Below are 26,522 nucleotides of genomic sequence, written 5' to 3'. Positions count from 1 at the left end.
GACACATTGCCTGGCTCACCAATAATTGGTGGACCCGCGTAGTTGTCGAGTGGTACCCGCACGGATGGAAATGATTACTTGGAAGGCCTCCATGATGGTGGAGTTACGATTTTAGGAGGGCGATTGGGACCACGTGGATGAGGAAGGCACGATCTAGAGAGGAGTGGACAGTGTGCTGTAACTAGCAGTGTCAAATGGATGCCTGACGGACTGGTCGGTCAAGGTGATATATATATATATATGTATGTATATACTTTATTAAAAAGTAAAACTATCACAAAAACTCAGAGTTTCATGTTCCCGTTCATCGGATGGGAACATATTACTCTACCTACAGTATTCGAGTACTTTTTTTCCACCTTGTTTTGCATTTATGAAGAACTGACTCTTGTATATATATATATATATATATATATATATATATATATATATATATATATATATATATATATAAATAAGGATAAGATCGATATTTAGAATATTGATCTTATCAAGTGGCCAGCATGGGAATAAAAACCATCAAAGGTAACAATTATTTAAAATTATAATATAGGGTATCTAAGAGATACCACCACGCTGAAAATAACAGTCAAATCTTGACTCTAAACCACAATAAATGTTCATATATATACACACATATATATACATACATATATATATAAATACATATATACATACATACATATATATGTAAATATATAAAAATAAAAAGATAAAGAGAGCAATGGTAAGGTTGGAGAAGTATTTTATGGATAAAGTCTTACAGCTGTTTCTGGGAAGATCCAGTACTTCCCTTCATCAGAGACAGAAAAAATAAAGTAATCTATTATTATATCCATAGGCGGATATTTTTAGTATGAAGTGGTAAAGAGTGTGATGTGCTGAAAAAAGAGAGAACAGTACTTGAAGTGTAGTTTCATTCCAGTAGTAAATATCCGTGTAGAAATCCGTGTAAAGTAATCCTTGTGGGGATAATCCGGAAATTTATGTTGGAGCGAAAGTTGATATAGCATAGATAGCAGAGGTACATATATTCCATATTGCGATGGATTTTTGCTTGTTAGGCATTTTTCAAGTAAACAAGCAAAAATCCATCGCAATATGGAATATATGTACCTCTGTTATCTATGCTATATCAACTTTCGCTCCAACATAAATTTCCAGATTATCTGGATTACTTTACACGGATTTCTACACGGATATTTACTACTGGAATGAAACTACACTTCAAGTACTGTTCTCTCTTTTTTCAGTGCATCACACTCTTTACCACTTCATACTAAAAATATCCGCCTATGGATATAATAATAGATTACTTTATTTTTTCTGTCTCCGATGAAGGGAAGTACTGGATCTTCCCAGAAACAGCTGTAAGACTCTATCCATAAAATACTTCTCCAACCTTACCATTGCTCTCTTTATCTTTTTATTTTTATATATTTACATATGCACACGCTAATACACGACTTATAATCCCCAATCCTGTTCATACAACGACTGGGGCAAACTAATCGGTATACAGCACTTACTCGGTATTACCTGTATCCTCCTGGGTTTGGTTAAATCCAATACCCTCCTCAACCTTATATATATATATATATATATATATATATATATATATATATATATATATATATATATATATATATATATACATATATACATTATAGCGAGTAGCCACATCAAAGTGGCAGATGAATGTTACTACTAGTTACTGGCGGATTCTCTGCCAGCTGCTATTCAGTGAAAGCTCTGCACTGGAAACCAGCTGGCAAAGAATCTGCTTGGGGTTAAACTAGTAGTAACATTCATCTGTCACTGTGATGTGGCTACTTACTTTATTGTTTAGTATATATTACTATTCTATCTCTTCTGGAGATTTTATAAATACACACATATATCATCATCATCATCATCATCATCATCGTTTAACGTCCGCTTTCCATGCTAGTATGGGTTGGACGATTTGACTGAGGACTGGTGCAACCGGATGGCTACACCAGGCTCCAATCTAATTTGGCAGAGTTTCTACAGCTGGATGCCCTTCCTAACGCCAACCACTCAGAGAGTGTATATATATATATAATATATATATACAGATTTATTTATTTATCTATGCGTTTCAGCCAAGTGGCTGCGGTCATGCTGGAGCACCACCATGACTTTCCGTCTTTATGCTGTGCTCTCTTCATGTTCCTTGTGTGGCTCTTCTCCTCCCCCTGATATAGTCCAATCAAGAGTTTTGATGGCACATCTGGTGTATAAGAGAATTTGACACCGCTGCCTTCAACTGTGTCTCATTTCAAGCCATTGGTTCGTCTGGTATCATGGAGAGGAAAGTGTTGAGTTTTGTTTTGAAGACCTCTATATCCATGTCTTGCAGGTCTCTCAAATGTTTTGGCAGGGCATTAAAGAGCTGAAGTCCTCTGAAACCGAGGCTGTTGCAGCACCTTGTTCTTATGTGAGATGCAGTGGACGGTACCTTTGGTACCATGCAGTGGACGGCACCTTTGGTACCATGCAGTGGCGACCTGTGCGGGCATTCGTGTAGTACTTGGTGCCAAAGTTTGGTATCAGTCCTTCCAGTATTTTCCATATGTAAATTATTACATATCTCTCCAGGGAGTAGAGACCTAATGCCTTCAGTCGATCCCTGTAGTTCATCTGCTGGACTGTGGTGATCTTTTTTGTATAGCGACGCTGAATTGCCTCGAGTTCTGCTGTCCGCTTGACACTGTGTGGTGACCACAACTGAGAACAATAGTCTAGGCAGCTCAGAACAAATGTCTTCCATAGAGTCAACATGACTTTTTGATCCCTTGTTCGGAATGTTCTCAGTATCAACCCTGCCAGTTGTCTGCACTTTGCTGTCAACTTGACAATGTGCATGTGAAATGATGCATCACTACACATGTTGATGCCCAGGTCTCTCACTGTTTGTGGTTCTGGGATTGCAGTACCTCCAAGTCCTGTGTATGCCAGTTGGGGGGCACTTGTGGCCTTGTAGCACAGTACTTGAAATTGTTTTGCATTGAACTGCATATTATTTTGCTCTGCCCACTTGTATATTGCATTTAGGTCATTCTGCAGGCTTATGATATCATCAGGATTCTTTATTGCCTGAGATAGTTTACTGTCATCAGCGTAGCTAGTGACAGTGCCTCTCCGAGTGACCGTGGGCATGTCCAGAAGGGCTTCTATGAACAGTAGTGGCTCCAGGACAGTTCCTTGCGGAACACCGCTCAATATTTGCGTTTCCCTAGATAATTCTCCATTGGCTGCAACTGTCTGACTTCTACCATTCAGGAAGTCATGCAGCCACTCTCCTAATTTACCAGCTATGCCAAGGTTTCACAGCTTGTGACATATCAAGCCATGATCAACTTTGTCAAAGGCTTTTGCAAAGTCGAGATATATCACATCAACATTTGAACGGTCAAGTAGCTGCTTCAGGACCCAGTCATAATGCTGCAAGAGCTGCGTGAGGCAGCTTCTACCTGAACAGAAACCATGCTGGGTCTAACCTCCTTCTGACTTTGCTAATATGTGAAGTCAGAGAGATGGGCCTGTAGTTCCCAGCCTCTGCTCTGCTTCCACCTTTATGGATAGGACATATGATGCCTTCCTTCAGCTTTTTGGGAAGTTTACCACTTGCAAGGAAACTCTAGAAGAGTATCTGGAGTGGTCCTGCTAATTCTTGTTTACACGACTTTAGGAGGACAGCCGGGAAACCACCGGGGCCAGTTGCCGAATTTGAGCTCATTTCGTTTATGGCAGCTATTACATCTTCCTCTTCAATGTCAATGTAGGTAATGGATGCAGTCTTTTTCTGCTGAGTGATATTGTCAAAGAAATCAGCTGGGTTCTTTATCTGCATGTGATTCAGAGGAGAAGTGAAAACACTCTTGAATTGTGCACTGAGCACTTCACTTATCCATGTGGGGTCTACAGTCAGTGAGCCATTACGCAGGAATAGGGGTCCTATTTTATACTGTGCCGTGGCAGTCTCTTTTGCAAATTTATAGAAAGCCTTGGGGTTTGTTTTTATGCTTTCTACTGCTCTCTTCTCCTTCTCTGCTCTCTTCTTTTCATGGGAGAGTTTGATCTTGTTTTCTATTTCTAACAGTGTTAGTTTTAATTTAGCCCTTTTCCTATCCTCCACTTCTCTATTTAACTGGTTTGAGACCTTTGTTCTGTGTCTCATAAGGATTTTCCTGTCTCTGGGAATTCTATTGGCATGTTTGCTGGCCTTTCTTTTTGGCACATATGTCTTGTACGGTTGACATAAAATGACTTAGTTTGAGGTCATTGTCTTGTATAGAAACGCTGTCGTGCCAGTTTTGATTTCGAATCTCTTTGCGAATTGACTTTCAGTCCGCCCTGTGGAAATTCAGGTTGGATATGGCTTGAGTCCTCCTGATGGAGTGGGTGTCAGTGGGTTGTCTAGGACCATACATAGTTAATTCTATAATGTTATGATCTGAGAGAGACGTGGGCGTTATTTTCACATTATGGATTAGGCTCACATTGTTTGTGAAGCAGAGATCTAAAATATTGCTTCCCCTGGTTGGTTGGAGTATCATTTGTTCCATGAACAGCATGTTGGAGAGTTCTAACAAAGATTTTGCCTGGCTTTGTCCATGCAGTGACATCCCAGAGAGGATGTGACCTTCAGGCCATTTAACATTTGGGAGGTTAAAGTCACATAGGAAAAGTATATTGATGTGTTGGTCCAGATTTGTCAAGACCTCTTCTATGCGTCTGAGGCTATCCTCAAATTTACCCTCCTGCTTTGCGGTATTTGGTGGACAGTATGTTGAGCATACAACTACATCAATCTGTTTTATGTGTACTATTAAAGTATCACAGACAGAGTTTGAGTGTGATAGGAGTAGTAGGGGTGTGACATCTTCTCGGATGTACATTGCAACTCCCCCATGACTTCTATCCCTTCTGTCTGTTTGGAGTATGGCATACTCTGGTATGTTTATCTCCGCATCTGCTATATTAGATGTTAGATGTGTTTCAGTAAGCACCATGCATATTGCTTGCTGTTCAGCTGCTATGTGTATATATCCACATATATATATAAATATATATACATATACACACACACACATATATATATATACATACATACATACATACATATATATATATATATATATATATATATATATATATATATATATATATATATATATATATATATATATATATATATATACATATACACATACATATATATATGTGTGTGTATTATCAAAAATAAAATGTAAAGCTTTATATAAGCTTTGTTGTGTTTAAAAATGGTTATCATAGTTGTGTTAAAATACAGTTATACAGTCTTTATAAAGGATGAAAGGAAAAACGTTCATTCATATCTGTGAGGGACATAGTGCCAAGATCAAATATGAGACATTACTCCTTTCGTTTCCTAGAGAAGGGGGATCCATGGTACAAGGTTATGCCACACACACTGACAAATCTGCAATAGAATGATTCACAGTGTTGAAGCGGGTGGCGACAGGTTGACCTGGCATATGTAGCATTATGCTTCTGATGTGTTTGCAAAAGCGATTCCCAGGGCGTCACCCTGTTTCTCCAATGTAAAGAGCACTGAAGAGTTTGCATATGATGCAATATCTGAGATTCTTTTATCTTTCTACCTTGACAAACTGTTATCCCCTCTTGTTACTGCTCTACCTTCACTTATAAAAAAACACTTACCATACACTACACCTCTTCAACGCATTCTCTTTTCACCTGGTGAATCCAAACTCCTTTTCACCATGGACATTAAATCTTTGTACACAGTCATCCCTCACAATGATGGTCTACTAGTACTTAAACACTTCTTAGACTGTTGTTCTGTACCTGAACCCAGCACTAATACACTCCTCTGTCTAGCTGAGCTCATCTTAACACTCGTTTTTCCTTTCTGGTGAATTCTATAAGCAGTTCAGCAGGCCCCAGTTATGCCAACCTCTTTGTAGGTTATGTAGAGGATCAAATCTTTGCTCACTTCCCTGGACCCATCACATTGACGATTGCATTGGCACCACAAGCCTTAACAGACAACAGCTCAACAATTTTATTTCTTTTGTTAACACCTTTCACCCAGCCTTGGAATTCACTCACACCATATCTGATACTTCTATTTGCTTTCTAGACATCTCTATCAAAATACACAATACCTATCTCTCCACCTCTGTCTACAATAAACCTACTGACTCCCATTCCTACTCTTCCTCTAATCTCAAACACATTAAATCTGCCATACCTTTCTCTCAATTTCTTTGCCTTTGCAGCATTGATTCGGATTTTGAATCCCATTGCAAAACAATGCAACAGTTTTTTCTAAATCGAGGGTATCCTCCATCAGTTGTAAACCTGGTGCTCCACCGAGCCCAAGCCATCAACAATACTGTAGCTCTCCTATCATCTTCAAGCACTCCCACCGACCGTATTCCACCCTCTCACCTCTCCATCCTCCCTCTAAAACACAGACTCACCCACAACTTTCTGACCCAACAACTGCTCCTATCTTTTAAAAAACATAGGAGTGTTAGAAATCTTGTTAGAAGCTTCACAGCTCCCAGCTCTGCACAACCAGGAACTTTTAAGTATTCTTGCCAACGATGTAACACATGCCCCTACATCAATATTACTACCATCATGGGACCCAAGAAACAATAACACATGATAACACATAACACACCACTTCTATTGCACTTCGGCAAATCTCATATATTGCATCATATGCAAACTCTTCAGTGCTCTTCACATTGGAGAAACAGGGTGACGCCCTGGGGATCGCTTTTGCAAACACATCAGAAGCATAATGCTACATATGCCAGGTCAACCTGTCGCCACCCGCTTCAACACTGTGAATCATTCTATTGCAGATTTGTCAGTGTGTGTGGCATAACCTTGTACCATGGATCCCCCTTCTCTAGGAAACGAAAGGAGTAATGTCTCATATTTGATCTTGGCACTATGTCCCCCACAGATATGAATGAACGTTTTTCCTTTCATCCTTTCACCTACTCTTAATTCTTTTTTGCCCTTTTTAATCCTCCTTCTACCCTCTCTTTGCAACATTCCCCGTATTTACATACCTCTCCTATAATTTCTATTTCATGTTAGCAGCCCGTGTTATTCTGTGTCCATTATCAGTTGCAGCCAGTTTTTCAAGCTGAGAGGATGTAAACTCTGACATTTTCCTCTGCCCACCAGATGAAAGATTGAATCCGAAACATTGAATATTCCACTCGTCACAGCAAGTTCACTGTACTCCTTTCATTTTTTTATATATTTTATCAAGTCCTGCCAACACAGAGCTACTAGATTATTGCCATATATATATATATATATATATATATATGTTAAGCAGTGTTGATTTTCACAATTCTGTAAATAATAATATTTTATAAGCTTAAAGCTTATAGCAATCACCACACTGACTAAAGAAAATAGTCTAATAATGGGGCATATAAGCCCTCAACAGAAAAAAGTAGGTTTTCCCCTACACATAGGACTTGCAGTAAAGGCACATAAAAGTTTGTTTACAAAAACAACTACAAACTAATTATAGTTTTTAAATCTAATGGAAAAAAGCAGGTAGGTTTGCTGGTGTAATCGGTAGCATACTTTGTTGCGTAAACAAAGAGGTTTGGGTTCGAGTACCACGCATACAGGAAAACCTACTTTTTTCTGTTGAGGGCTTATATGCCCCATTATTAGTCTATTTTCTTTAGTTACTGCACAGTGATTACTATAAGCTTATAAAATGCTATTATTATATTTATATACACAAGGGATCAATGTTACTATAGAGTAGTAAAGTCACTGGATTTACATAATCACTAGAATACCGAGCAAAATGCCTAAAGATATTTAGTTCACAGTTCAAATCCTACTGAGATATCTTTGCTTTAGTGTCATGAAATGGCTGATATTGTAGGTAAATGTCAGACAAAATAGTTTGTAGTATTTAGTTATGGCCCTTTACCTTCTGATTTCAAAACTGTCCAAGGTAAATTTTGCATTTCATCCTCCTGGAAGTGGTGGAAATAAAACAAAGTGCGAATGAAATCAACATAAATTGACTGCTCTGAGGCCCTATGCTTTTGTACATTCATTTAACATGCCAACCATCATGTAAAAAGTGCCCAGTACACTCTGTAAAGTGGTTGGCATTAGGAAGGGGATCTAGCCAGAGAAACCTTGCCAAAATAGATGACTGGAGCTTGGTGCAACATACCAACAATGTTTCCTCACTGCTTTCTTATGACACCACAAAGAGACTCTTGCTCAGCTTAAGATTTCTTCTACAATATACTTCCCAACCACTTTATTCCAGGTGAAGTCTCACTGGGTGCACCTTAGGTGAGTGTGTTCTACTATAGCCTCAGACTGACCAAAGCCATGTGGGTGGATGTGGTAAGATGGAAACCAAAAAAAAACTTATATGTGTGTGTGTGTGTGTGTCCTGCACCACTGTTTGACAACTGGTGTTGGTATGTTTAAGTCCCCATAATTTAGTAGTTTAGCAAATGAGCCTGATCAAATAAGTACCAAGCTTAAAAAAAAAAAAAAAGCACTAGGGTCAATCATTTGACCAAAAATTCTTCAAGGTAGTGCCCCAGCAAGATCAGTCTAGTAACTGAAACAAGTAAAAGATAAAAGATATACAGGAAGTCTAACAGCAAAATAACAATGTTTATTTGCCCAGCACAACAGTGATGTTTTTCATAATAGCTAATTTATTGATGGCTGTGTGGTTAAGAAATTTGCTTTCCAACCACATCATTTTGGGTACAGCTTCATGCTGTGGTACCTTAGCACATTGTGCCCAGAGTGGGAATTTATTATTTTTGGAAGTTTTCCCCAGGTGTTTAAAATGCACATATCCTGGTTCTCTAAACTCAAGAGATTACAAAGCAAAAAACCTGAGTTTAAAATAATGTATGGTTCAATTTTTATAGCACTTTAAAGTCAGTCAATTTAATGAAATTCATGTTTTTTTTTTGACTATCATAAGATTGAACATATTTTCTTTCACAAAAAAAGATTTTTACCTCTGATTTTATTTAGAAGCATTTTTTATTGTCTTTCAGTCAAGCTACAGCGTAGAGTGCATAGGCCAACATAAATTTGAGAAAGTAGGAGATGCACGAAAAATATACAAATTTTTGGTAAAACCCCCTCAAACTTGATATTTTTTTTTTAAATGACGAATTTCAACATATTAAGGGCTAACATATTTGACATCTTCAACATTTTATGCAAACTGTGGGGGAAAAAAATCAGTTCAAAGGGCTTAAAAGGCCAAACAGAAAGTATAATTCCAATTTGGGTGCCAAACATTAAAACCAACCAAAATTGGATAAAATCGGTAGTTATATACCCCCAACATGATTAAACAGGTATAAAAACAGGAAACATAAAATGGTCTCAAGACCTAATAAATTTCTTGAAATAATTGATCTTAAATGCACTATTTTTGGTATTTAGCCTATTTTATGGGGTAAAAATCTGATTAGGAAGGTCAGATTCCTGTTTGGAGGATTTTGTTTGCTTATGCTGAAATTGAAGAAGGGCCAAAACACGAGATAACAAAAAGAAAATATTCCCAACAAATCCTTGGATTGAAACTCACCCATGATTCACAAAGAAAATCAGAATCATTTGCACTAAATTGTGAAAAACTGATCACTTATTCACAACAATGCCAAACAACAAATATACGTAACAAGGACCAGTCAGTAATATAAGTGATTTGATTCTTGATTGTTCTTCTCTCAAAGCAGACACCTTCTTATGTTTTGAGAATGAGCTGTGTGACCAATTTCCCTACAAACAGAACAACTTGGGCTGGGACGTTTTGAAGCAATTGTTGATGCGACATGATGGACATTCTTCTGAAGATGTCATGGATGTTATCCTTGATTAAAAGCTGGCAATATCTTGCAGATAATCATTTTTAACTGCAATACACCAAAAATGCAATTTTGGTCAACATGCCCTGATTTGGTTATTTGAACCTGGACCCCCATAAAAAAGAAACAAATAATTTTGGTTCTCTCTGATAGCCCTTAAAATTGTGGTTCAAATGAACCCTCAACCACTATCAAGTGATTATTTTAACCTGAGATATGATTTTCCCTGAATTAGCCAATCTGGGCACAATGTGCTTAGGCAAGTGTCTTCTGTTATAACCCTGTGCAGACCAAGGGCTTATTAATGGATTTGGTAGATGGAGACTCAGACAAGCATGTCAAATGCATGTGTCTCCCTCCTTGTCTTGACATTGTGATTCAGCTGTAAACAAGCAGTGTTATTCATTCTGTGAAAACATGTCTGGCCATGGGGAAATAGTACCTTGCTTGGAAACGAGATGAGCATCTGGTTGCAGAAAAACTGTCTCAATTAACTTTGTCTAACTCATGCAAGCATGGAAAAGTGGACATAATATAAGGGTGATGACAAGCTCTTTTGTTTGGACCTCAAATCCTGATGGATTTGTCAGAGCATTATCTATTATAGCATATGGTAAGCCTTAGGCATTTTAGACCTGGAGGACCCCATCTTTCACAAGGATTGAACAGAAGTTGGTTTTATTTATTGAGAGAGAGAGAAAAAAGTTGGCCGTATCAGGATTTGAACTTAAGTGCAGAGAACTGGAAAGAATCCTGCAAGGCATGCATACTATGGAGACTAACAACTTGCTGCTGCATAGTAACATCTGGCTGGTAATTTGAAAAACTCATTGTGATCATCAATATATTTAAAAAAATTGAAGACATATATACAAAGAAATAATTAAAAGGCAAATACAATACAGAATTATATATTTCTTTTTATTGGCTTAATAAATAATCAAAACAGATGGGAAAGATAAAAAATAACATTTTTCAAAAGAAAAGGAAAAACAAAACAACAACCATACATTAGAGAAAAAAATGATCAAAATTTGTTGATGTATATCATGGAGTCTATCTTGTAAAATATCTATTTAAAATAAAAATTATTTTTAATGCTGTTGTGTCACACTCAAAGCCAATTTCACAAAAACCATCTGCTAATATTTACAAGTGTGTGTATGTCTGTATGCGCATGTGTGAAACTAAAGAGAGAAAAAGAGTTATTTAGAAAAATCGAAAATAAACAAAAAATTTAAAGGACAAGATACTACCCCACCCCAAACTAAACAGTCCAAATGCAACTAAAAAAAGGAATTGGTTAACTACAAAACAGATAGGTAGATAGATTGAGAGACACTCATACATTTGGCTTTGAAAGAAAAAAAGAAAAAAATTCTAAAGTTTTAATATACTTACAGACTATTTATAAATTTGATGCCATAATATATATATATATATATATATATATATACATACATGTACACACACACATATATATATATATACACACACACACACACACGTATATATGCAGACATATACACACACACACACACCTATATAAATATATATGCCTACACACACACCAACATACATGCATTAAATGATCAACTTCACATCTTACACACATACACACATTCATGTACACTGGAAGAGCCAATAAATTCTGGTTTAGTATACAAACACTATTGTTTTATATGCTGTGCTAACTGAATAAGCAAATATATATATATATTATATATATATCTTTATATTGTTCTCATGTAGAAAACACTAGACTGCACAATAAATTTTTACCTTTTACGATTTCAGAATAATGCTGAATCTGACATATAATAAATTTTCTTTAAAAAAAAAAAAGAAATCAAAAAACAAATCTAAATAAATAAAAGTTAGGAAGAGTCCAATTTTAAATGTTTTTTTATTTTCATATTTTTTTAATACAAACTGATCAATTTTACTGGACCAAGAACATTTATTGAGTCAAATATAAAAAAAGACTCTTTGAATAATGCAGAGAGAGAGAGAGAGAGAGAGAGAAAGAGAGAGAAAGAGAGAGAAAGAGAGAATACATAATATCTTTGAATGTTTGATCTTAAAAAGATTTCAATCATGATGATTTTTCACATCGGCACAAGGCCACAAATTTGTAGGCAAGGGATATAGCCAACTGAATTATGTTATATATATATATATATATATATATGTATATATATCTCAATGACTGATACTTTATTTGGTCAACCCCAGAAGATTCAAACTCACAATGTGAAGGAATGAAGCTAAATACTTTAACAAATTTAGTTTGATACTCTACCATTTTTGCCATTCCACTGTTCTATAAACAACCACCACCACCACCACCACCACTACAACAATTTCTTACATTGGCACAATGCTACAAATTTCTAGGTAAATATTTAGTAATAGTTTTAATACTAGTAGTAATAATAACAATAATCATTAATATTTAACAACATATGCTAATTACTACCAATAAATATAATTTTATTTGCCAGAAGGATAGCAAAAGAAAATGTTTGAAAAGAAGAAAAAAATACAAAAGAAGAAAAAGAAAAAAAAAAAAATTGATGGCATAATGTCAGAATGGGTACACAGATAAGCAGTTTCCATACACAAAAATGATTTGTTACTAATAACTGGTCTGCCTATAGATTTAATTTTTTTTTATTAATACATTGTTATCAAAAAACACAAAACTGTATAACACTACCCAAGAGAATAAACTCACCAAAACAGAAGACAACAGCAAAAGCAAAGGGTGTTAACCAAAAGAAGGTGGAGGGGTGGGATGGGGGTGGGGTAATGTAAGTAATTTGAAAAAGCTGTAGAAAAACACTAGTCAGGTAAACCAACTAAACCAGGTAAAACCGTAATCATTTCTACCAAGCACCCAAGTTGCACAATCATATTAAGGAATAATTGGTGGGCAAAGTGTGATAATTGATAGATATTCAAGGTTTTCATCACGCAAACAAAATATCTAAACATGATTTGCAAAGTGCAAGTTGTAGTTTATCCAGGCTTACATATTCAATGAATGTTGGATGTTGAACAAGTGTTAAATGTTTTGTTATGCTGTTAGTAATTGTAAACTGGTCCTTAGTAACAAGTAAACAACAAAACATTTGTGAATTGAAAACAAGAACAAAAGAAAAAAAAAAATGATGTCATTTAAGAAAAAAAAACAACAAAAAGAATGTAATTAATTTACTTAAAAAATGATAGATTCAAAAATTACAAACTTATTAATTGGTACATGCAAAAACACACACATCCTGACATAGAGAAAAAAAAAAATCTATTTAGTATTAAATATCAATTTTATTTTTCATTTGATAAAATTATGAAATTTGATATTTGGCAATATAAAAAAAAAATAAGAGAAAGAAAAAACTAAATAAATAATAAACAGCACTTCACAAGGGAGTCTGAGGACAACAACTCCACATACTGACATAAAATTTATTTAAAAATAAATAAATAAAATTTGTTTAAAAAAAAGTTTGTCAGCAGTGTTTTCTGAAGAACATAAGGATTGAAGAAGGAGAAAGAAAGAGAGGCATATAGAGAATAAAAGGAGAGTTGGGAGGGAAGAAAATTTTAAACAATTGTTAAATCTAACCAATTTGTAGAATCACAACACACCACTATGCAAAGCCATTCCAGACATTCTGGCCACTATCCATGCTATATAGTAGGAATATATATTCAATATATTGGAACTTTTCTGGGTTTGTGTTGAAATTGTTCTTACTGCAGCTCAGTCATTTTTCTTTTCCTTATCTGATTTGATAGCGCTGTCATCTGCTCCTTCATCAGGACTTGTAGAATCAGTTTCACCATCTCTTGAAGCCACAGTTCCATTAGGCTCAAGCATTTCTTGGCTGGTTCCAAATTCATTCAGACGCTGGGGATCCACTCGATAGATATAACGTTGGTAGAGGTAAATGAAGAATACTATGTCTGAAATTAAAAGAGGAGGATGAGTGAAGAAGAATAAAAAAAAAAAAAATGAAAATTTAAGTTAAATATCACAAGCTAAATACTACTTTGTGTAAAATAATGTTTAGGTTTGATGAACATGTGGCTGTGTGGTAATAATTTCGCTTCCCAGTTGTATGGGTTCTTGGTTCAGTCCTACTGCATAGCATCTTGGGAAAAGTGTCCTCGACTACAACTGTGCGCTGACAAAAGCTTTATGAGTGGATTTGATAGATGGAAGAATACCATTCTAGATATGTGTGTATGTCTCTGTGTTTGTGCTTGAACCCTACCACTACCACAGCTCGACAACTGGTGATTGTTTGTTGTTTATGACCCTGTAACTTAGTAGTTTGAAAAAAAAAAAAAAAAAGAAAGAAAGAAAAAACCCCAGATGAAATAAGTACTGGGGTTAATTCGTTTGACCCCCAGCATAGCTGCAGTCCAATGACTTAAACAAGTAAAGGATAAAAGATAAGTTAAGCTAAGAGTGTGTGTGTGTGTTCTTGCAGGTTTTATCTTTTAGTCTTTCACTTGTTTCAGTCATTAGACTGCGGCCATGCTGGGGTATCTGCCTTGAAGAATTTATAGTATAGTAAACTGACCCTAGTACTGATATTTTTTAAAGATTAGTACTAAACACCCCAATACCAGTAAAGTGGTGCTGGGGAGACATACACAAAGACACACACACATATACATACATTATATATGATGGGCTTCTTTCAGTTCCCGTTTACCAAATCCACTCAGAAAACTTTGGTTGACCTAAGGCTATAGTAGAAGGCACTTACCTACTTGCTCAAATTGCCATGCAGTGAGCCTGACCCTGGAACCATGTTGCTGGGAAGCAAGCTTCTTACCATGCAGCCACACTTGCGCCTATGTTATAAAATTTCTCTGAATACATTGACTAGGTTTATCGACAAACTTCATGCTGTTAAACTCACCAATGCTGGAATAACTTCAGATTTATTCACCTCAAAATGATTTTATTTGCTGGCTATTTAAATCCTATGAATAATTCTAATGAAGCAGGCCCCATGGCCAAAGAGCTATGATCATTCCATCTTTTTCTAGGAACAGTGTTCCCCAGTTTACATTCCTTAATGCATTTTCCATTTTATTGGTTCAAGGGTGATTTGGCTGCTATTTCCAATAATTTGAGCAATTAGTGTGACGGTTTTTTTCTCTCCACTCAAGCTAATAAATAGTAACATCACAAAAAGTAGCAATTTGTTGAGACAGCTAATACCTCTCACTTGCAATGTCTTAATAAAAAATAAAACACTCACCTCCAGATAGCTACAACTTTAGCACTACAAGGCCAAACTACAGTAAAAGAAATGTCCACTAAGAACACTGTGCTACATGATTTTTGTCCTTGGGTAGCAACTGTTATTTCCTATTTGCTTACCACTTAGAAAGTATGAAAAATGGCTAACATTTCCTTCAAACTTTGCTTTTGTTACATTTATTCAAACCCTAAAGAATTCCTCTCAACACATGGCTATGATGCTCCCCCACTATTCCTGCTCATGATCAGAAATGCACACATAGTCAGCCACTAAGCAACATGCTCATGTATTTAAAGTCAAGTAACTGACAAGTAAATCTGTGGTATTGTGCAAAATATTTGTTCTAATGATATTTCTACTTCAGCAACTTAGTGCTGAATCTATCTGAAATGTAATAGAAATAGGCCCCTCTCAAAACATTGATATCTAGGTCACAAAAGTAAAGATTGAAGGGAATAGTAATCATTTCCTTTGATATCTAAATAAAAGCAAATAGGAAATAACACTTACTAACCAAAGACAAAAAAAAAGTAAGTTATATAGTGTAATTACTGCCAGAAATATGACAGCAAAACTAAAGGCTTAAATAAAGCAACCACACTAATGGTTTTTAAATTGGCACAAGGGCACGAAATCAATGACTCTAGTACATAGCTGCTACATGCTTTATTGAACTTGGAGACATGAAAAATAGGACTGATCTTTGTGGCATTAGTACTCAGAATGCAAAGGGAAGGGTGAAATATTCTGAAAACAATGAAGGATCTATGTGGTTACTTGACTTGTTAAAAATAGCAGCCAAATCTTCCTAAATTCACATCCTCTGCCTTATATGTGTGTGTATATACACAAGTATGTATGAGCAAACGAAGGAGCTTCTACATAATTGCTTGATCTGCTAGAAACAACAGTCATCTCTCTCTCTCTCTCAAATCACATCTACTGTCTTAATAAAAGATGTGATGGTCATAGCTGGAATACTTCTGATCATAGGCCAGTTTAATTTAAGCTGACCTGGAGATTTTAACAACTGACTGTTATGGTATTTAGTGCATTATGGGCAATTTCGTTGAAACATTTGACTTATCACAGTTCAACATCCATTTTGTTACTGGTGATGTGGTTTAATCTGAATGTGTCACTGATATTCTCCTACCCTAAATAACCAAGTAGAATAGGTTTAAGAAATGTAAGAAACAAGTTCAAGATAAGACTACTGAAACATTTTGGATGTAAGCTGACACTCTTGGTCCAGTTGTGACCATCCCATCTATATTTCAACACAGTCTGTCTAGAATCACATTATTCAGTGCACCTTCCTTTTTTTTTTTAAACAGTAGAGAGAGATTTAAGGGAGACTTAGAAGCTATTTTTAACAGCTTTGATGACCATGCTGAATCTTTTATTCCTTGTTAGATTGCGTAGTTTGCTGTTTTTCAGCCATGAAGCTGGAACTGTCCAATGACATGATTCCATTTTGAATCATATCATTGAACAGCATACCTCGCTGACTGATACTACTTACTGAGTCTGTCCACTATTTATTAGTAATGGACCAGCCCACTTCTCACCTGAGAGCGTCTGCCACAACACTTTTGAAGTCTACATTTATGTGACAGGAAAAAAAATCTCCCCAATCATATAATATAATTTAATGTTAAACTTAACTTCAGTTAAATGGAGGGGAATTAATAAATATTGTCAGAAATGAAGTAAAAGTGGATCCAAAGACAGCCTTCAATAACATGACATTTATATATATATATATATATATATATATACACACACACACACACACACACAACATACAATTATATACTCTCACACAACCACACATATATACGGGGGGGGGGGGGTGTCAAAAAGTCCCTGGCTTTATGGGCATTACAAAAGGCCTAATCTTCTGAGTTCTTTTACAGGACTCAGAAAAACTGAAGGACGACTGCAATAAGTTTGTGAATTTGAGAAGGGGAATATGTTGAATAAAATCATAACTGATCCCCTGTATTTTCTTCTACCCAAAGCAAGGACCTTTTCAGCACCCACTCATATATACAATATAATGGCTTCCATGACAGCATGGACTGAATAGTCTATCATGGTTTGTGTCAGATCTTATTCCGAGTCATTGTCTTCTGAGATGAGACAAGAAAGCACATCTTGCTTGGACATCTCAGTTTTGGCAGTTTCTATGATTGGATGCCTTTCTTAACATCAATCACTTTACAGAGTGTACTGAGTGTATATTATTGTGTGGCATCGGCCATCACTGGTGAGGTTTACCTTGTAATATTCACAAGACTAACGAGCTTCACAACTCAGGGGATGATAATGTAAGCTGAGTTTAAATTGATGCGTTGAGAGAAATACGATGGGAGAACTGATTTACTGTTATGACAAGATGGTTATCTGAAGAGATAACACTGGTGGGGAGTAATAGAAAGGAAACAGCAGTATCAGAGGTTAGAGGGGAACGAAGTCCCCGGAGGAGAATTAATGGATATTATTGACAGAATGTGGTGTAAGTGGATCTAAGTGGTGCAGGAATATTGTCAAAAAATTTTTTTCCTGAAGTATGTTAATTTCAAGAATTGCTGTCAGTGGAGACATAATGAAATCTTTGATTGCAACAAAGAGATCCAACAGGTAAGATATGATCTAGTTCTAGAAGTGAGTGAGTATACAATTAGATCTAGTTCTAGAGGGGAGTGGGTATACAATTCAGGAGCTCAAATCCATTGCAGTCATTATCGTATCTTTGTGAAGGACAAATCCCAATTTATTCTACACACCACAAGTTACCTAACTATTGAGAATACTCCCCAAGAACTACAAACAAAGTTTCTTGCAATAGGCAAAGATTTGGCCTTAGTGTTGAAACAAAGCATCAGCCCAATGGTTTTTCAAAGGATTCACTTTAATTTGACCCCTTATCCTAGAACATAAGCAGTTTTAATTTTGGCAATTTAAGACAGGAAATAGGATTTAGTTCACCAATTCTATAACCTGTATTCATTACTTGTCAATAAACAAGCAGCTGTATAGGAATTCTCTCCTGGAAAACTGACAATGCCTTTAATAAGATGTTCCACAAAACCAACATTGGTATGTAATTGTTATTTCAACAATGACAGTAATGATACACACACACACACATATACATCACAGGTGCAGATGGAGCTGTGTAGTTAAGAAACTTCCAAACAATGTAGTCTCAGGTTCAGTCCCACTGTGCAGCACCTTGGGGAAGTGTCTTTTGCTATAGCCCTGGGCCAGCCATGCCCCATGAGTGGTGTGTGTAGAAAACAAATTATTCCATTGTACCCATGCAAACATGGAAAGTCAATGCTAAATGTTAATGATGATATATATATTACACACACACATATATATATATACACATACACATGTACTTGATGCCTCATATTCAGTTTTCCTTGTAAATCATTTACACTCTGCTGTGCATGCACACTGACATTACCCATGCAGTGGAGCTAACATGCTCCACTGGATGGGTAATATCAGTGTGTATGTATGACTGAGTGTAAATGATTTAAGAGGAAAACTGGGTACAAGAGGTATCAGATGTGAGCAAGAGAGAAGACTGCATTGTTCTGGTCATGTAATGCATATGGATGAGGACAGCCAAGTAAAGAAGTGTCGAGCTTTAATAACGGCGGGTACCTGTGGAAGGGGTAGATGTAGGAAGACATGAGATGAAGTGGTGAGAAAGGACTGGGAGATGTGGCAATCTTGTTCTTGATAAGATGTGTCAATCTAAGTAAAATTGTTGTCTTCCACACATACAGGCTTGTTCTTTCAAGTGCCTGTGCCAGTGCTGTGTAGATGCACCCATGCTGGTGCAGTTTAAACACACCCAGCTCACTGTTAAGTGGTTGGTGTAAGGAAGGGCATCCAGCCATAGAAACCATGCCACAACAAACAGCTCCATATCAAACTGTCCAACCCATGCCAGCATGGAAAGTGGATATTAAATGATGATGATGATGATGTGTGTGTGTATATATATTCTTTTATTTGTCATTTGAGTGTGGCCATGCTGGAGCACTGCCTTGAAAGATTTTAGCTGAACAAATTGACCCCAGGACATTTTTTAAGTCTAGTACTTATTCTACTAGTCTCTTTTGCAAAATTGCCAAGTTACGGGGATGTAAACACGCCAACACCAGTTGTCAGGTGGTGATGGTGGGGGACAAATACACACACACGATGGGCTTCTTTCAGTTTCTGCCTACCAGATCCACTCAAGGATTTGGTTGGCCTGAGGCTACAGTAGAACATACTTGCCCAAGGTGCCATGCAGTGGGACTGAACCTGGAACTATGTGGCTGAGAAGCAAGCTTCTTACCACACAGCCACGCTTCAAAAATTAATCAGAAACATGCTTATTTCTCATGAGTTATCATCCAAAAAATCCTTACAATGTCATGCCTTTATTTGTGTGTATATATATATATATATATATATATATATATATAGCTGAAGTTCATAGAAAAACAAAAGACGAAGACAGGTGTATAAACAACAAGCAAGTGTATTAGTTTGACACTCAGGAAGGTGAGAAAGTCTCTTACGTTGTGAGCCTATGCTCTTCAACAGAAAGGAACACACACACACGTGTGTTGAAGATTGTTGTTAGGCTTTATGATATGGATTGAACAAATCTCTGAAGGGAAACAATTTGTAGTAGCAGGCAGAAGGGAATGGAGCCAGACAAATGGAATAATAATTTACACACTAATTCCACAAGGCAATGAACCAGTACTACAACTTAGCTATAAGGGTGTGAGGTGCTAAAATGTTGTTGCAGTTCTCACAAAACATATTTTTTCAGCAATGTTGTATTTTACTACATTGAAAATTTCCCTGGTTTATCAATATTTGTAAATATTTGATTGTGGGATTTCATTTCTTAATGAAAATTGAATTGTAGTTCAATTTTGAACCCCATGACTCATTCAATGTAGCCACTACTAAGAGTAAGATGAGATCTTGTAAACAATAAACTATTAAGGAAACACTACATAAAAGCTGTTCCCAACCTTCTACATACAGTGAAGCTATGCCCCATTATTCTGTCTACCTTTACAACTATAATCTTGCCTTCTGAACTTATATCTCCACTGTGCATAATACATCTCATTTCCAAATTCCACACTCAAAACAGTTTTGAATTCTTCCTCCCCAGACTAGTACTTTTTTGGCACAAGACCAGCAATTTTTTGGGGGTGGTGGTGGTGGTGGTGAATACATCGACCCTCCCAATACTCAGCTAGTACTTTTTTTTATCGAACCTGAAAGGATGAAAGACAAATCAAACAGAATTTGAACTTAGAACATAAGACTCTCTGCAGCCATATTAAACATTAATTGTTACAATAATTATATAACCCAAGTGGTTCATAGACAGTTAAACATGTAGCTTTCAATATTCTGTTACCAGCAAAGGGTCTTATTTGAGATACCTATACTACCAGTGGTGCACCTGATTTCATATTAAATCCCTTGCCATATAATTATCAACAGCTTCTTATACTATGTAAAATGTCAAAACTCATCTAAAGGAAACCTTTTAATAAAATTCAGTTGAAATGTGTAAAACACAAACAGAATGAAACTCAATCAAAATGAAGTGTACTCTTTAAAAAAGAAACTGTGCTGAAAAATAAGCAGATTGGCTCTCAAGATGAAACAAAATAAAATCAAGAATTAGGTAAATCTACATACCGTCCCTAAAACAGCCCAACCGGTACAGTGTTGGCATTTTGATAACAAATGCAAATATGTCATCAATAAATGTATTTAATGCTTTGTAAGTTAGCATACGCCATGGAAGATGTGCAACTGATTTCATCTTATAGTTGATGAACAACTGTGGTGTCATCATAATGAACCCTGTAAAAGGAAAAAAAAGAGAAAAAAATGAAAAACAAAAATAAAGTAACAATTTTACAATAGAATAGAAGAATTGCTATTGTAACATTAATTCATTTGAAAAAGGGAAACAGACAAAAAAACTGCCAATATTAAAATGGAGATAACTGTATGGAAATTTACTTAAAAAAATAGTGTAATATGAGAGAATATAAAATATAAAATAAATCAATAGGTTCAAATGGATGAAAAAAAAAAAAAAAAAAAAAAAAGAGGGAGATTTTAAAAGATGGCAGTGGTCAAAAAGCATTTGTTCAATATTTCAAAGATATAGGTTACAGAAACCTAATTTTATTTTGTAAAAGTGTAAACAAATTAGAATCTTCTGATTGGTTACTGATAGTGTTATTAACAAAGCATATTTAAATTCTCATTGGTTTTCATAATGATGTCAACAGGTTCAGCTAGATGATTGATGACTCTTACACTTTAGTGTAGTTATTTGCTCAGGCTCAAGATTTTTTTAACAGCTTGTTAAACACTACAGATAGAGCTAAGATGTTCAACATAGGATGTACTAAATGTTAAATTAATAATTACAGAAATTTGGCTATGTAGGTCACACGAAAAATAACTATTGTACATTTATTAATGCTCAATACTACTTAATAACCACCAGCACACCTAGGAGTAGAGCAAATGAACGATCATCTACAGACTTGCTAGAAAGAGAAACCAAACTGTCCTTAATCCTTTAGCATTTAAACAGCCATATCAGGCCAATATATTCTATCTATTTTATACTCAAACTGACCAGTTCCAGCCTTTCATACCTACTGTACAATATCATTCTAATACTATACAATCACATCATAAAAATCTCAAAAGCTACAAAATAATGAATGATTAATTCTAAACAATGTGAATGAAAGCATTACATTTAACAGAATAATTTGAATGCTAATGCTTTTCATTCACATTGTTTAGAATTAATCATTCATTATCTTGTAGCTTTTGAGATTTTTATGGTGTGATTGTATAGTATTTGAATGCTAATGGGTTAAATTACAATCTTCCTATATATATAGGACAATGTAATGGATGGGATAGTCATCGTTGAGGCACCTTTGATCTACTCAGTCAAGATTAACTTATGTTAAACAACAATAGCACTACCATCTGGAACCACTGACACAACGATGAAGTTGGCAACCATTACATGTTAACTACACTTTTCAATTTTACTCTCCAGAAACAGGCCTTTTATCAAATCTTTTATGTTTTACTGTTTTCATGCTGGGGCACCACCTTGAAGAATTTTAGTTAAACAAATTGACTCAAAGAACTAATAATTTTCTTTTGTAAAGCCTGGTAGTTATTCTATTGCTCTCTTTTATGGGATGTAAACACATGAACACCAGTTGTCAATCAGTGGTGGGGGACAGGGCTTCTTTCCATTTCTGTCTACTAAACCCATTCACAAGGCTTTGGTTGGCTTGCCCAAGGTGCCACACAGTGGAATTGAAACCAGAACATGTGGTTGGGAAGCAAACTTCTTACCACACAGCCCATGCCTGTGCCTATGATGATATAAATTGTTGAAGTAAGTATTTTTATACTGATGGTCATGGCTAGACTAGTCTAGAAGTCATAGATGGGGCTAACAACAACCCAGAACTTTACTACTGACTACCACCACACAGAAATTATTATGTCTTTCACTCAGTACAAATATAAATACAAACAAACCACATTTGCAACATCAATACATTAATTCATCTCAAACAGTATGTTAGGATGTAGATGTACACCACTAACACAGATTAAATGCAGAGGAACAGTTTAATGTTAGAACTAAAAACTGCCAACAAGGTTTCAAACCACAGGCACATATTTAGTCATCAAGTATCTTTAAATTGATAGCCACATTAAGACAAAGTAATTTAAAAAATTATCTGCAGATAATAACAACAGCAACAATCCTTTATACTATAGGCAAAAGGCCTGGAATGTGCGGAGGGGATAGTCAATCATATTGACCCCAGTACTTCTTGACTGGTACTTATTTTATCAACCCCAAAAAGATGAAAGGCAAAGTTGACCTCGGCTGAATTTGAATTCAGAACACGAAGACAGATGAAATACTGCTATGCATTTTGCCTGGTTAATGATTCTGCCAGCTTGACACAATAATAATAATAACAATAATAAAAATAATAATAAAATTTAAAAAATTACTCACCAAATGTTAGCAAAAATCCATACAACATACTTAATGAGAATGAATACCATCCCTTATGTTCATTATATACTAATGAGTAGATAGAATACATTACTAACAAAGGAAACAAACACCATGATAAATACTTGAAAGCCACCTGGAATTAAAGAAAAAAAAGAAGTTTATTATACCTTTTGATAAAAAGAAAAATAATTACTATGTTGCTATAGAATAATTATTTAGAAGGAGGAACAACAATTCAACAATTCACTATTCAAAGTGGTTGCAATCCAACCCATGTCAACATAGACATTAAAATGGTGATAATGATGATGATGATGATGATAATGATGATGCAAAGACACTCACCAAATCATATTGTTTAGTTACTGATTTATATGTTGATTTTTCTTTAAATATTGGTCTGGGAATGAAACCCAACATTTTGTTTTCACGGTCAAGCTGGAAATAAATGGAACAAAGAACATTGTTGCTTATTTTACATTTAAACAAAAACAAAAATATAAATTTACATCAGTTTTTTCTCCCTTCTTCACCAACCATTTAAACCTGTTTATCTATTTTTCTCAAGCTTGAATGATATGGCTTTCTTTTGCAAATATGGGCATTTACTTCTTTTGATGACATCTCATCTGAGATTGTCTCTAGATCTATGATAGAAACTTTGTTTTTGAGTTATCTACAGTAAAACCTTCCTTCAAATTTTCATGTCAATTTATGTAAAAAAAAAAAAAAAAAAAAAAAAAAAAATTTTTTTTTAATGTGATAATAGCTATTTTACTAAATTCTTTATAATTTTCAAACTCAATTGGAACATAGTCTGAGAATATTGGTAGAAATATGGTACCAAACAGGTTAACATTAATAGAACAAATGCTTTTACAGCTTGATAATTTACCTTTCACAAACAAACAGGCAGTTAGCATTATATACATATTACTACTTTGATGTTCAAAAATATTAAGAATGTTTGAACATTTGTAAAACTTAATTAAAATTTGAAATTTACATATTGCAACAACTCTCCACCACTACAAAAAAAAAAGTTTCAATTTCTAGAAAATTGTGAGATTACTTACCGATATATCAACAACTTTTTGAATTTTCCATATTTCTATTGCTAGTCCAATAATGACACTTATTTTCACTATTGGGTTAGTTTCATTGTCTAACACATAGAGAACCACAACTACGGACTGGAACACATTGAAGAAAACCGATCGAACCGAAAGTCCTTCTAAAGATTTTCTACTTTTCCAAAACTGAATATCTGAAAAAGTAAATAGATATATCATAAAAAGCCATGTTATTTACGCACTTTTTTCACAAAAACAAAAAAAAATTTTAGGGTTTGTGTAAATTACATGAGTAGATCATTTCCAGAATTGTTTCAGAAATTTTTTTTGTTGAAAAATGACATACAGGAAGGTGGCTCATTTAATGTAGAAATAGGTTTTTACAGAAAAAAATATAATGAAGTTGACTTTTATTTATGCTGGATTGTATAATGCTTACTTTTTCTGTATAAATTTACTAAAACCAGAAAATGGTTAACTACTTTTGAAGTTTGACATTCATGCTGGTAATCATAGTCTGGGCCATATTTTACACTGCTTGGAGTTTCTACCTATCACAATGGAGCCCAGCAATTTCCTTAAATAGATCAGTTTTTCTCCACTTGGGGAGTCTAGTTTGCATTTGCATCAGGAAGCTATTTTCTCGCTTTCTCCACATTACGACACAATGAAATTCATCACCACCGATATCACTGCTACCAGCTCTTACTGTATCTAACGTTGACAACAACATAATTCATCTTTGCGCATGTAAATTCACTAAGTGAATATGACATAGCGTTCCTACAGAAACCTTAATTTACCTTATACGATGTTTAATGTCGTTTCACATTCATGTTGAATTATGCAGCAATCTTATGTTCTCTTCATAGAACACTTGTAATGTATGTATTACCCATTCTTTTGGTATAGTAGATTTTTGCTATTCTTGTTTATGTCTCCTCACAGACGTGTATATTCTAACAAGTTGCTTCTTAAATTTCACACCTCTCTTGTTCAATAAACACCGAGTTTAACTTGCAAAGCTGTTTACATAATCAGTTTGATCGGTCACCTTCCTCTGTCGGTTGAGTAAAGTATCATCCAAGCTGATGTTTATTGGTAATTAAATAAACTTATTTTGCAACACTGGTGCATATTTATCAGCTTTGTTTTTGTTGATAAGAATTATCAACAACTTTTCCTGTGATCGTGATTTGAGAAGACTTAGAGAAGTATGCTAAAGATCAGACATAATCTTTTGCGGGCAAGAAATGTAAAATAAAGTTTATTATAAACAACACAAATACTTTGTAATTTAATAGCTTTCAATATGATACATGTTAAACAGAAATTATTCTTATTTAATAAAAATTTAATAAAATCTAATCATAAGTAAGTGAAATTATGCTAAATACAACTAAATTGAAAACCTTTTCCTTCTGGCCATATTGGCAATCCTGAAAATTTTGGGGTGTGAATTTTACACGAGTAGAAGGTTTTTTTTAACAATTTTTATCCTGAAAATCACATGCGTAAATTACATGAGTTTTTACGGTATTTTCAATTAAATAAATATAGTTTTAAAATATTTAGGAATTTAATGACAGGGATATAAATAACAATATGGGAATACATACAAAAAAGAGGATCTAGTTTCATTAACCCTGTAATTGCAGGTGCAACTGTGCAGTTAAGAAGTTTACTTCCCAACCACATGGTTGTAGGTTCAGTCTGCATCTTGGGGCAAGTGCCTTCTTTTATAGCTCTGGGCTGACCAAAGCTTTGAGTGGATTTAGTAGACTAAAACTGAAAGAAACTTGTTAAGTACGTATATTTGTTATTTGTGTGTGTATATACAGATGTTTATGTGTGTGCCTCCTTTCTTGACATGGGATAGTTATAAACAAGTGCCACTATTATACAAGTGGAATCTGTTGGCTTCTTTCATGGGGAAATGTCACCTTACTTAGAAACAGGTGACGGTTAGTGGTATCTAGCTGTAAAAAACCCAAAAAAAACACAACTTTGTTCAAAGACAGGATATGTCGAGGCAGATTCCATACAGCCAGGTGCCCTTCCTGTCACCAACCCTCAC

At 35.2% G+C, this 26,522-nt stretch overlaps 1 protein-coding gene across 3 annotated transcripts in view; it reads right to left on the bottom strand.

The window, feature by feature from the left end:
• Positions 1 to 13,254: 13,254 nt before the first annotated feature.
• LOC106874411 (putative lipid scramblase CLPTM1) overlaps positions 13,255 to 26,522 on the bottom strand; it is a 64,343-nt gene continuing 51,075 nt past the window's right edge. For all 3 annotated transcript variants that reach the window (XM_089365162.1, XM_089365161.1, XM_014922136.3), the window contains 5 exons: positions 24,449 to 24,639; positions 23,718 to 23,810; positions 23,370 to 23,505; positions 20,981 to 21,148; positions 13,255 to 13,916 (listed from right to left, as the gene is read on the bottom strand). In XM_089365162.1, the coding sequence (XP_089221288.1) occupies positions 13,714 to 13,916; positions 20,981 to 21,148; positions 23,370 to 23,505; positions 23,718 to 23,810; positions 24,449 to 24,639 (791 nt within the window). In that variant the 3' untranslated portion in view covers positions 13,255 to 13,713. The remainder of the gene's footprint in view (positions 13,917 to 20,980; positions 21,149 to 23,369; positions 23,506 to 23,717; positions 23,811 to 24,448; positions 24,640 to 26,522) is intronic.

Source organism: Octopus bimaculoides, chromosome Z (genome assembly GCF_046866305.1).
Source record: "Octopus bimaculoides isolate indiv1 chromosome Z, ASM4686630v1, whole genome shotgun sequence".
Taxonomy (NCBI): Eukaryota; Metazoa; Mollusca; class Cephalopoda; order Octopoda; family Octopodidae; genus Octopus; species Octopus bimaculoides.
This window is presented reverse-complemented; position numbering and strand designations above follow the sequence as displayed.